The sequence below is a fragment of the Alexandromys fortis genome, unplaced genomic scaffold (genome assembly GCF_014885135.2).
Source record: "Alexandromys fortis isolate MF-2015 unplaced genomic scaffold, M_Fortis_MF-2015_v1.1 scaffold_152, whole genome shotgun sequence".
Taxonomy (NCBI): domain Eukaryota; kingdom Metazoa; phylum Chordata; class Mammalia; order Rodentia; family Cricetidae; genus Alexandromys; species Alexandromys fortis.
In genome coordinates, this window is record NW_026068045.1 from 3,707,921 (window position 1) to 3,719,199 (window position 11,279).

The 11,279-nt window shown below is 50.0% G+C and overlaps 1 protein-coding gene across 2 annotated transcripts; it reads left to right on the forward strand.

Annotated features, from left to right (window-relative positions):
- The first annotated feature begins 554 nt into the window (after positions 1–554).
- On the forward strand, positions 555–6,233 carry S100a16 (S100 calcium binding protein A16). Of its 2 annotated transcripts, none has more exons than XM_050166490.1 (3): positions 555–720; positions 5,144–5,312; positions 5,493–6,233. In XM_050166490.1, exons 2-3 carry the CDS (start codon positions 5,160–5,162, stop codon positions 5,667–5,669), a joined length of 330 nt encoding a protein of 109 aa, XP_050022447.1. In that variant the 5' UTR covers positions 555–720; positions 5,144–5,159; the 3' UTR covers positions 5,670–6,233. The 2 variants fall into 2 exon arrangements, with proteins under 2 accessions (XP_050022447.1, XP_050022448.1); XM_050166491.1 differs by lacking the exon at positions 555–720 and adding an exon at positions 4,369–4,521.
- The last annotated feature ends 5,046 nt before the right edge of the window (positions 6,234–11,279 follow it).

The window sequence follows — 11,279 nt, forward strand, 5'->3', positions numbered from 1 at the left end:
AAGTCATCATGGTAGTCCTCTCTGTTTTGGCTGCCACCCTCTAGAAGGAGGTCCAGCTGGACAGTTTCTTTGGGTACCTGGAGGAAAGGTGTGGCAGGGTTAGGATGTGCAGAGGAGACACCTGACATGCAGGAGGGTCTTAGGAATGTGCTTCAAACTCAGGGTGGCTGAGCTGGAGAGGCAAGACCAGAAAGAGCTGCTGTCTGCCCTCTTATCCTAACCAACAGAAATCGGGTGATAGATCCCTTAAATCCCAACAGCGAAGAAGTCCTGTGGCCAGGTAGGCTGCCTGGGAATCTAACTGAACTCGTCTTTGGTGGAGGCTGCCCTGAAACCTGGCTTTCAGTGACCGAGGTGAGAAGGGCAGGTGATGAGCCTTCCCTTTCTCTCCTCTATCCTGTTGGGCTCTGCTCAGAGCCTGTGGGGTTAGGAGGGTGGGGTTGGAGGAGTGCCAGCTTCTACCACTCCCTCTAGGGTGAGGGTAGAGGGGTGTTTAAAAAAAAGGTGTGTACCCCTTTAACAAGGGCCCAACCCCAGGGCCAAGTCAAGAGTTCAGTCACTACCTTCCCACAGCCAGCTCAGCCAGGCAAAGGGAGTGGGACAGATTCTGGAGTGCCGTGGGGAGGAGTCCTGGCTCGGCTGAGCAGGAGCTGCCTGGCTGTCAGTGCCAGAGCCCAGGCCTCAGAGCCCTGCTGGAGGAGGTGGACAACGGGGAGGCAGGTAAGCACTCCAGCCCCAGCTGAGGAGGTCTGGGGTGGCTGGGGGGATCCTGAAGCCTTTGCGGGTCAGAAGAAGGGTCACGGAAGCCTGGTGAGAGAGGTGCCTGGCAGACGCAGGGCAGAAGATTTTGGTAATGAACTCTCCCCGAAGGCTAGTTAGGGAAAGAGGAACCCTGGTGGCTTTGTGAAAGCTTTGGAGGACTAGGCAGGGTAGTAAGCCCCTCTCCCTGGCCAAACAGCTGACCTGGCTTGTCTCCAGGGGCTGGGACTCTGGGCAGAACATTCCAGGGCCTTGCCCACAGCTGTTGCGTCCTTGTCCTCTCTGAACGGGAACAGAGCGAGTGTTTCTTGGTGGGTGTTGGGGGTGGTTGGACTGTAGACACAGGCCTCACTGAACTATGGTAACTGCAACCTAGGAGAGAAAATGGGGTCCGGGAGGAACTAGAGAGGGTCCAGAGCTCCTAAGAAGCCAGGGAAGAGAGGCAGGGGCTGAGGTGGCTTCTCCTTTACCTGAGGCACAGGCAGAGTCCGGATGCAGGCCTCATTTGCTCATTTGCACTGGGTAGTGCTCCTTGGGAGGGGCCTGGGGAAGCCTGGGAGGTCCCCTGGATGGGGAGAGGGAAAGAGAGAGGAGTGGAGTTTCAAACTGGCAGCTTTTCCACGCTAGATCCTAGGCAGGTCCCAGCTTGACTGGGTTTGCCTAGCAGAGCCACCTGCGCTGTAGGAGTGTTTGCCTGCCCAGCCCAGTTGAGGTGGGGGCAAGGGTAAGAGTGATGGGAAGGTGGGCTCAGCTTCCCCCAAGAGAGGAGCCCTCTGAAGGTTGGGGAGGCCTGGGGTAGAGGTGTGTGCGTGCACACCCCCCTCTTACAACTTTACGAGGTGGAAAAATGCAAAGGGGTTCTTGCTTCAGCAGAAGTTGTTTGGGGATAAATGGGGTCCCCAAGCAGATGAGGACTGGCAGAGTTCTCTGCTGTGTTCATGGATGTTCATATGTGGGTGTGATGTCGTGAGTCTTGTGAGGGTGCAGAGGTAGGAGCACCTCTGCGCCATTATCCTCCAACATGGGAGAAGCATGGAGGGACAGAGACTGGGCCTGGGAGGCTGGAGGGAGTCACCATAGAGCCTTGAGAACAGACTCCTAGCCACGTTCGTTATTTTACTATCCCTGCATATTGATGGCCGTTGGGTGGAGTGAGCTTCTCAGGAGGGAATGGCTGAATGAATGAGAGAGTGAGTGTCTGGCTGAATGTAAACGCGAATGAATGGAAATGAGCCAATGAGGCCATTGGTGAATGAGTACCCAGACAAACGGTGAAGCAGGGGGTCCATCCGAGGCAGCTGAGGGGGACACGGAGCATGCCAGAGCTAAAAGTGAAACTCTTGTAGGCTTTGGTGAGGATCCTGAGTAGGAGAGGTAAGAGTAGGGACATATTCAACATCTGGAAATAGCTGCGAATTAAGTGTATGTGAGGTGACCCTTGGTGGGTGTGGCAGGCTTCCGGAGGTCCGGACCAGGTGGATTAAGGGATGGCGGTGAGCAGGCTCTTCCAAAGGGGTGTCGCCCAGGACTTGGGGGTGGGAGGGTGGTGCTAGAGTGGCTGAGATCCAGGGGCATGGAGTCAGGGCAATTTGGGCTTTTGGAAAAGTCAGCAAGCTGGGCTCAGGTGGGCGGGGTGGGGGGGAGGGGGGATGGGAGCTTTCTGGTTGCTCAATGATGAATCAGTCCAGGAGACTAAGAGAACATTGGGGGAAGGGTGCGGCCCAAGATGAATGGCCCCTTTAGGGAAGGGCCCTTTGGAGGACAGGTGTTTTCCTGATTTCTGCTTTTTTTTTTTTTTTTTTTGGAAAGCTTTAGTGTATATTGGCGTACCCCTATATGACCCCCAACTCCCTTTCCAAGACTTGTTTGTGACGAAATTGCCTCCTGGATAGATCTGCCCAGGAAGGGAAGAGTACCACCCCCCATGCCTGGAGGTCCTCAGGCCTGACTGGTTGAAGGATGGGACGGCTGAGGAGCAGGTGGCTGTGAATGGGTGGGGCAGCTGAGCCTGTCTTCTGCCCCCCAGGGGAGGGTGGAGGAGGAGAGTAATGACACCTGACTGCCTCACTCTGAGGCTCCGTCTTCAGACAAAGCTCCAGAAAAGCACTTGTCCTGATGGTTATCTCAGAGCTGTCCATTTTATAAGAACCTGGGGAGGAGGCAGATCTAGGGGAGGACGGCCTGGGAAAGAGTCAGCACACCAAGGCTGCATCTCCTGTTGGCCCCGTGCTCCTGGGACAGGTGTCTGCTTCATCTGTTGGGTGTTCCTCTGTCATTTGCTTGCTTAACTGCTGCAAGAGGCCAGGTAGGGATTGGGCATAGAGCTAAGGGGGCAGGAGGGAGCTACCTTGGAAGAACAAGACTTAAGACAGACAGAGGGAGAGCTGGACTGGCCTTTGGGGGCAGCAACAGAGGCACAGCAACCCAATTATCTACTCGTTCCCTATCTTTTCTTTGATTGTTTCCTACAGAACTCTTCCCTGTGGGGTGTGTGTGGGGGGGGTTCCCCATTTCCTCTCTTGCTCTCAAGGCTTGATCCCGGCTCGGGTTCTAGAACCTCCAGGAACGCTGGCCACAGGCCATCCTCACCCCACCCGAGGGCATTAGGGCAGAAAATCTTTTTTCTTCCTTATTTGTGTATGTTAGAGAATTTGTCTGAGTGTCTTTCAAACATTAAACCACACTGTTACACCCTTCACAAACAGAGTATGGGGAAGAATATAGTTTCCTGTGGGTCTGGCACCGTGTGTCATCCTTCTAGCCACAGACCAGAGTGGTCAGCAGGGGAGGATTTCCCATCAGAGATGCTGCAGCCTGACCCTCTCAGCTCTCCTTCCTTCCTGCATCCTGGCCGCCTTCCTCCTGTTCTGATCATTCCTTAAGAAAAAGATGCATAAAAGTGTAGAAGGATAGGAGGGACCTTGGATGCTGGGCATTAGGGCTGGAAGGAGGTGGGATATTGGAACATCTCCTCTGAGCAGGGCACTTGGCCAGGCATTGTAGGCCAGGCAAGTTTCAGAGATTAAGAAGAGGGTAGTGGTGCATTCAGGATTAGAAAACCTTGCCCTCACATCCACGTAGTCTCCTATTTGGATCAGAGAACAGCAGCTGAATGTAAGAAACACTAAGCCGGCTCCATAGATGGAGAGATAAGAGCCGGAGACTTACCAAACTAGATAATGATCCCAGCTGGTGTTGATGTGGTGAAGACAGACAAGGCTGTGGGAGTCCAGAAAGAGTGTAGCAATGACAGAGGTCAAGGCGAGTTTTCCTGCAGGTACAGTTTGAGGAGGGCCAGAGTGTTCAGGCCTGCAGGTGAGAGGACCATTCGCCACCGAGGATAGAAAGGAGGTGCTAAGGACAGAGGGCCTGGTGGGGCCTGGTGAAGGGAGACCACCTTTGTGAATCTGATTGTGGGAGCACAGGCCTGCCCAAGTGGCTGTGTCCTTCGTGTCCACTTTCCCTTCCTGGAGCCAGCTGGGGGAGGGTAGCAGAACTTCATTCTTATGCTTGAGGGTGGGAGGGGAGTCTGATTTGCCAGGCTGACTTGGAGGGGTTCTGGGCATGGGCGGCGACTCGCAGAGTGGATCCGCCTGCTCCCCTCATATCCTGTTATTCGAAAGGCTGTATCCGCTTGGACTGAGAGTGCCTTTTGTTCTGGGGTGAGGGGGTGATGCATCTGGCCTCTGCCAGGCAGCCGCTGCATCCAGAGGCCCAGAGTCTGTCTCCAGCCGGGGCAGAACTGGGCCTGCATCTTCTTAGGTAATGGGGTGAAGGGTGTTGTTGGGTCATGATGTCTACTTAGGAATGGTTATGAGGGAGGAGAGGCTGACACGGTGTGGCCAGGAGGGGAGCCACACAAAATCTATTCTGATGGAGAGGGACAGTGGTGGCCTGAGCCCCTGAACTCACTGTCTTAGAGCCCCTGCAAGGGGTTGAAGTGGGCCAAGGGCTTCTAGTCCTGCTTTGTGGCCTAGGGCTGGGGTCTCAGCCAATCCTTGGGATGGAAGATAAAAGTCTTTGGCCTTCTCTCTCTCAACTCTTCCCAGCTGTGGTTCCCTAGATCAGGCGACCCTAGTGTGTGTAGGGGAACAGTTACCTGCCTCCACTTCCCACAGGAGCCTCCAACTCTGAGGGCTCTGACAGGCAGCATGGCTGCCTAGGGCACGGAAGGACCTGGAGAACCTGTTTTGGCAGTTGGCAGCCTGGCTGGGGAACACCTGGATTAGAGGAGTGCTTAGCTCTCCTTCCAGGGCCGCCCCCGCACTCCCTTTGCTCTTCCATGCCTGCTCCTCTCCCTGCTCAGGAGACAAGCAGTCTTGAGGGGTGCTGGGAGCTGTGTGTGGGGATGTTTCTCCTCATCTCCTCTCTTTCTGGTTCCTAGGAGCTGAGGCAGTGAGATGGCTGAGTGCTACACAGAGCTGGAGAAGGCAGTTGTCGTCCTGGTGGAGAACTTCTATAAATACGTTTCCAAGCACAGCCTGGTCAAGAACAAGATCAGCAAGAGTGGCTTCCGCAAGATGCTCCAGAGAGAGCTGAACCACATGCTGACGGTACCCAGCTTTTGCTCTCCCTGTTTCCTCTGCTCCTCACATGCCTCTCAGCCCCCCCCCCCTCCCCGCCCATGCCCTGCCAGCCTGGCCAAGGCAGCAGCTGTCAGGGCTGCTTCCGGGACTCTGCCTAGGGTCCTGTCTGGGTTATCTCAAGTTTTACTGACTCCACTTCTCCTGCAGGACACAGGGAACCGAAAGGCAGCTGACAAGCTCATCCAGAACCTGGACGCCAACCACGAAGGGCGCATCAGTTTTGATGAATACTGGACCATGATAGGTGGTATCACCAGCCCCATGGCCAACCTCATCCGCCAGCAGGAGTGCCAGCAGGAGCAGCAGGGGCAGGGCAGCAGCTAGAGGCCCCTCTCGGGTCCCTTTTCATGTCCCGCCAGCGTTCTTCCCGTGCTTTTCGTTGACTCTTTTCGCCCTCCTCCCTCCAGACCTGTTCCTACCCTTACAGAACAACACACGGGGGTTGGGGGTGGCTATCGAAGTCTCTTTGTGAGTGACTCACTGTGGTCAAGCTCCCCTGAGCATTCAGTCCCTGGAGCCTGCAGGCCCTGGGGGTCCCCTTTGTGAAATCTCAATGCTGTTTGGGGGCTCCCAAGAGTTTCCTCATTTGTTGAGTCTGTACACTCTTGCAATGTCTGCTGTTCCTGTCTGGTCCTTGCCTGATTCTGGTTCTGCCTTGACCTCTGGAGGTCAGCTTGCTGCTTGAGGTGTCCCAGCTCCTGGCTGTGGCAGCTGTGGAAGTGGCAGCACCAGTATTATCTTCTTCTCTTCCTCCCTAACCTCTTAGCTGGGTGGAGAGGCATTCCCAGGGGCTCCTGTCCAGTTGTCTCTGTCTGGGAATGACCTAACCTGGGTTGAGCCTCCTCTCTGCTCTGCCATTGAAATAAAGGCTGGAATTGGAATTTGTAACTCTTGGATGGTTCCTTTGTGATGTTCTTTAACGTTTCCACACTCCTTGGGTTTTTATCCCATGTCGGTGGTCTTTGTCCTGGACTCTGAGGCTCCAGGGAATCTCACAAGCAAACCTCATATGCAAACAAAGCAAGGGAAAAAAGAAAGCCAGAAGTTAAAATGGCCTCAATGGCACATACACGTAACCCTAGAATCCAGGCTGAAACACAAGGGTCTGGAGTTCGAGGACAGTCTGGGATATGTAGCTCAGCAGGGTGTGGTTTGCCTGCAATCCTCAAAGGCTCTCATAACCTATTCTCAGACTCAGTTTCAACATCTACGTGCATAGTAGGTGTCACTTAGTCCCACTGCAGTTAAACGAGAGGGCTAGGAACCTCAGTCTTGAGCCATGAGTTGCATGGAAGGCTGAGATCCTCCTCAGAGGATGATTCTAATGTGCAGAGACGTTGGATAAGGAACGGTGTAAAGGTGTGGGAAGCCAGAGACAGAAAGGAACCACAGTTTTCAGCTGCTGGGAGCAATGCCAGCTTTTCCATCTCCCTCTGTTCCTGCACCGAGGAGCCCTCAATAAGCACATGGCAGGAAACCCAGCCTGTCCCCACAGTTTAAGATTGCCCCAGAGAAGCACAGGGGCAGAGAGTATTTTGCCCCCCCCCATTGCTTTTGTTTATTTTTTTTTAGACAGGGTCTCACTATGACGACCAGACTGGCCTTGAACTCACAGAGATCCAAGTGTCTGTGCCTCTGGACTGCTGGGATTAAGGGCATGGGCCACCACCAGGCCCAGGTGCAGAGACTTTTATTAGAGTTCATGTAAGGATTTTCAGCAAAAACTGGTGTTCCTCAGACTGGCTGGTTCAAGGCACTGCTGGCCTCCCTTCTCTGTATGTCTGTCTATCTATCTATCTGTCTGTCTCTATCTATCTATCTATCTATCTATCTATCTATCTATCTATCTATCTATCTAAATATCTATCTATCATCTATCTAAATGTCTGTCTGTCTATCTATCATCTATCTATCTATCTATCTATCTATCTATCTATCTATTCTTTTATTGAAAGTAGATACTTCTCTCATCAATACATCCTGACTCCAGTTTCTCCTCCCTCCTTTCCTCCCAGTTCCCCCCACCTCTCCTCTCTCCTGGATCCACTCTGCTTCACTTTCTCTTAAGAAAAGAGAAAGTCTTCAAGAGACAACAACCAAACACAACACAACAAAACACAAAAAGGCAAGGCAAGAACCCTTACACTGAAGCTGGACAAGGCAACCTGATAGGAGAAGAAGAATCCCAAGATCAGACAAAAGAGTCAGAGACACACCTGCTCCCACAGTTACAAGCTCCTCAAAAATACCAAGCTAACAGTAACAACATGTATGCAGAGGACTTTGTACAGACCCATGCAGGCCCCAAGCTTGCTGCTTCAGTCTCTGTGAGCCCATTGAGCCCTGGTTAGTTGATTCAGTGGGTGTCCTCCATCCCCTCTGAGTCCTACAATCTTTCTTCCCCTCTTCCTCGTGGTTGTCTGAGCTCTGATGGGACGAATCAGATGGAGACTTCAAATATAGACTCTCTTGCCACATGATGCCTGGCTGTGGGGTCTCTGCATCTGTTCCTGCCAGAGAAAGCCTCTCTTTTGACCACTGGACAAAGGCAGTGATCTATGAGCATAGATATCATTAGGAATTATTTAATTGATTTTTTTAAAAAAGACCAGTTCTGTTTAGCTCTACCTTAGGTCTCTGAACTACCCAGTTTCTGGTTCCTGGCCAACCAACCAATGTCTGGCATGGACTCCATCTTACTGAGTGGGCCTCAGGTTAAATCAGACATGGTTGGCCACTTCCACAAGTTCTGTAGCGCCGTTGCTCCAGGACATCTTGCAGGCAGGATGCAGGCCAAAGTTTTCATGGTTGGATGGGTGTCCAGGTTTCTCTTTTGGTAAGAAGGTACTCTGGGACCTGCCGAGTATCTTCGACACCAAAGAGACTAGAGTGTAGGGATGAAGGCTCCCTGCAGGCACCCACTTGACCTCCCCACATTCAGTGAGCTGTGTGGCTGTTGTCCTCAGCAATGGGATCCCACTGCCGGTTTGTAGTCAGCATCGCTCTGTCCTAGCATCAGCCTTGGTTGTTTGGGGATCTCCACAGGCCGACTTGGCCAACAAGTCAAACTAATGCAGCCTAGTCCCGACATTGGAAGGCCTGCTTGGCTCCAGAAGATGGCCAGTTCAGACTCTGTATTTCCCATTACTAGGAGTCCTCCTGAGGACCGTCTTCGTAGCTTCCACTGTGCAGGTTCCACACCATCCAGCAATGCAGCCCAATTCCAGCTGTTTCTCCCTGCACTCTTTCTCTATCCCAGCCCCTCTCTCTCCCATCCCCTCCCACCGCAATCCACCTTCAAATGCTATTCTATTTCCCCTTCCCAGAGAGATCCATATGTCCCCCCTCAAGCCCTCCTCTTTACCTAGCATCTCTAGGTCTATGAATTGTAGCTTGATTATCATTTACATAACGACTAATATCCACTTATAAGTGAATACATGACATATTTGTCTTTCTGGGTCTGGATTACCTTACTCAAGATGATTTTTTTTCCTGGTTCCATCTATTTGCTTGAAAGTTTCACTATGTCATTTTTTTAACAGATGAATAAAGCCACAATGAGTGTAGTTGAGTGAGCATCCTTGTAGTAGGATGGAGTGTCCTTTGGGTATATGTCCAAGAGTTGTATAGCTGGGTGGTTTTTAAAAATTATTTTTATTTTATGTGCACTGGTGTTTTGCCTGTATATATGTCTGTGTGAGGGTATCGAATCTTGGAGTTACAGACAGTTGTGAGCTACCACGTGGGTGCTGGGAATTGAACCTGGGTCCTCTGAAAGAGCAGTCAGTGCTCTTAACCACTGAGCCATCTCTTCAACCCCCATATAGCTTGGTCTTGAAGTAGACTGATTCCCAATTTTTTTAGGAACTGCCATATTGATTTCCATAGTGTACAAGTTTGCACTTCCACTAGCAATGGAGGAGTGTTCCCTTTGCTCCACAGCCTCACCAGTATGAGCTGTCACTTGTGTTACTGATCTTGGCCATTCTGACAGGTGTAAAATAGAATCTCAAAGTAGTTTTGATGTAATTTGCATTTTCCTGATGGCTAAGGATGTTAAACTTTTTAAAGACTATCTCTTGGCCATTTGAAATTCCTCCATCGAGAATTCTCTGCTTAGATCTGTACCCCATTTTTAAATTGCATCACTTGGTTTATTTGATATCTAGTTTCTTCAGTTCTTTATATATTTGGATATTAGCCCTCCATCAGACGTAGAGTTAGCAATAATCTTTTCCCATTCTGTAGGCTACTGCTTTGTCCTATTGACGGTGTCCTTTGCCTTACAGAAACTGTTCAGTTTCATGAGGCTGTAAACAGTTTTTCTGTCCCACCCCATCCCGCAGTTGCTTTTAAATAATCACTTAGAGGTTTACTGTCAACTATAGAATGTTTGTCTGATAACTAAGGCTTATTACTAACTAGCTCTTACATTGACATTAACCCATTTCTATTAATCTATGTACTGTCACGTGGCTGTGGTTTTTACCAGTCCTCTGGCATCTTGCTTCTTGGGAGACTGGCTCTCATGTCTCTCTGACTATGCCCTTCCTTCTCCATGTATCTCTGTTTGGCTTTCCTGCCCAGGCTTATTCGGCCTGGCTATAGGCCAAATCAGCTTATATTATCAGCCAGTGAGAGCAACACATATTCACAGTGCACAGAAGGTCACCCCACAGCATGAGGTCCCATTTATTTCTGTAAGGTTATAAATATGAATTTATTTGCATTCTCCCACATGCAGATATCCATTTTGACCAGCGCCATTTGTTGAAGATGTTGTCTTTTTCTTTTTTTATAACTAAACATTTTTATTTAGCTGTATTTACATACATAGAACAGTGCATAAAGCATAATTGATGGTACAGCTGGGTAAATATTCATAAAACGAATGCACCTATGTAATCAGCACCAGAGAGCCCTTGTATTCTTTTCTAGGGCAAAGAAGCCAAGTGAGACACAGTGTACACCATACAGTTGCAATTAGGGAAAGCTCACAACAGCGGACCTAGCTGATCAAGCCAGCGCTGATAGCACTTATTTTTGGGGAGGGAGGAAGTGGCTGGAAGGTGATTTCTGACAGCAATGTTGTCTTTTTTCTATTGTGTGTTTTTGGCTTCTTTATCAAAAATCAGGTGTCTGTAGGTATGTAGATTTATGTCTGGGTCTTCAGTCTGATTCCACTGATTCACATGTCTGATTTTATGCCAATACCACACAGTTTTTATTACTATAGCTCTGTGGTACAGCTTGAAATCAGGGATGGTGATGCCTCTAGCAGTTCCTTTATTATTCAGGATTGTTTTATCTACTCTGGGTTTCTGTTTTTCTGTGTGAGAATTGGCCTTTCATGGTCTATAAAGAATTGTGATGCCAGGCGGTGGTGGCGCACGCCTTTAATCCCAGCATTCGGGAGGCAGAGGAAGGTGGATCTCTGTGAGTTCGAGGCCAGCCTGGTCTACAAGAGCTAGTTCCAGGACAGGCTCCAAAGCTACAGAGAAACCCTGTCTCAAAAAACAAAACAAAACAAAACAAAAAGAATTGTGTTGGAATTTTGATGGGGATTGCACTGAATCTGCAGACTGCTCAATCCATGAGCATGGGAGATCTTTCTATCTTCTGTAATCTTCTTCAACTTCTTTCTTCAAAGAAAGAAGTTTTTGTGTTTCACTTGCTGGGTTAGAGTTACCCCAAGACATTTTATATTATTTGAAGCTGTCACGAAGGGTGTTGTTTCCCTGATTTTTTTCTCAGTCCATTTGTCATTTTTTTTTTGCTTGATATATTCTTTCCTTTATTTATTTAATCTAGACAGGGTTTCAGGCTGTCCTAAAACTTAGAACCCCCTTGCCTCAGCTTCAAGCCCTTAATTAATAAAATCCTTCAAACCACCAAGAAGAAGCAGGACCATGAAAAGCTCCTCACCAAGCC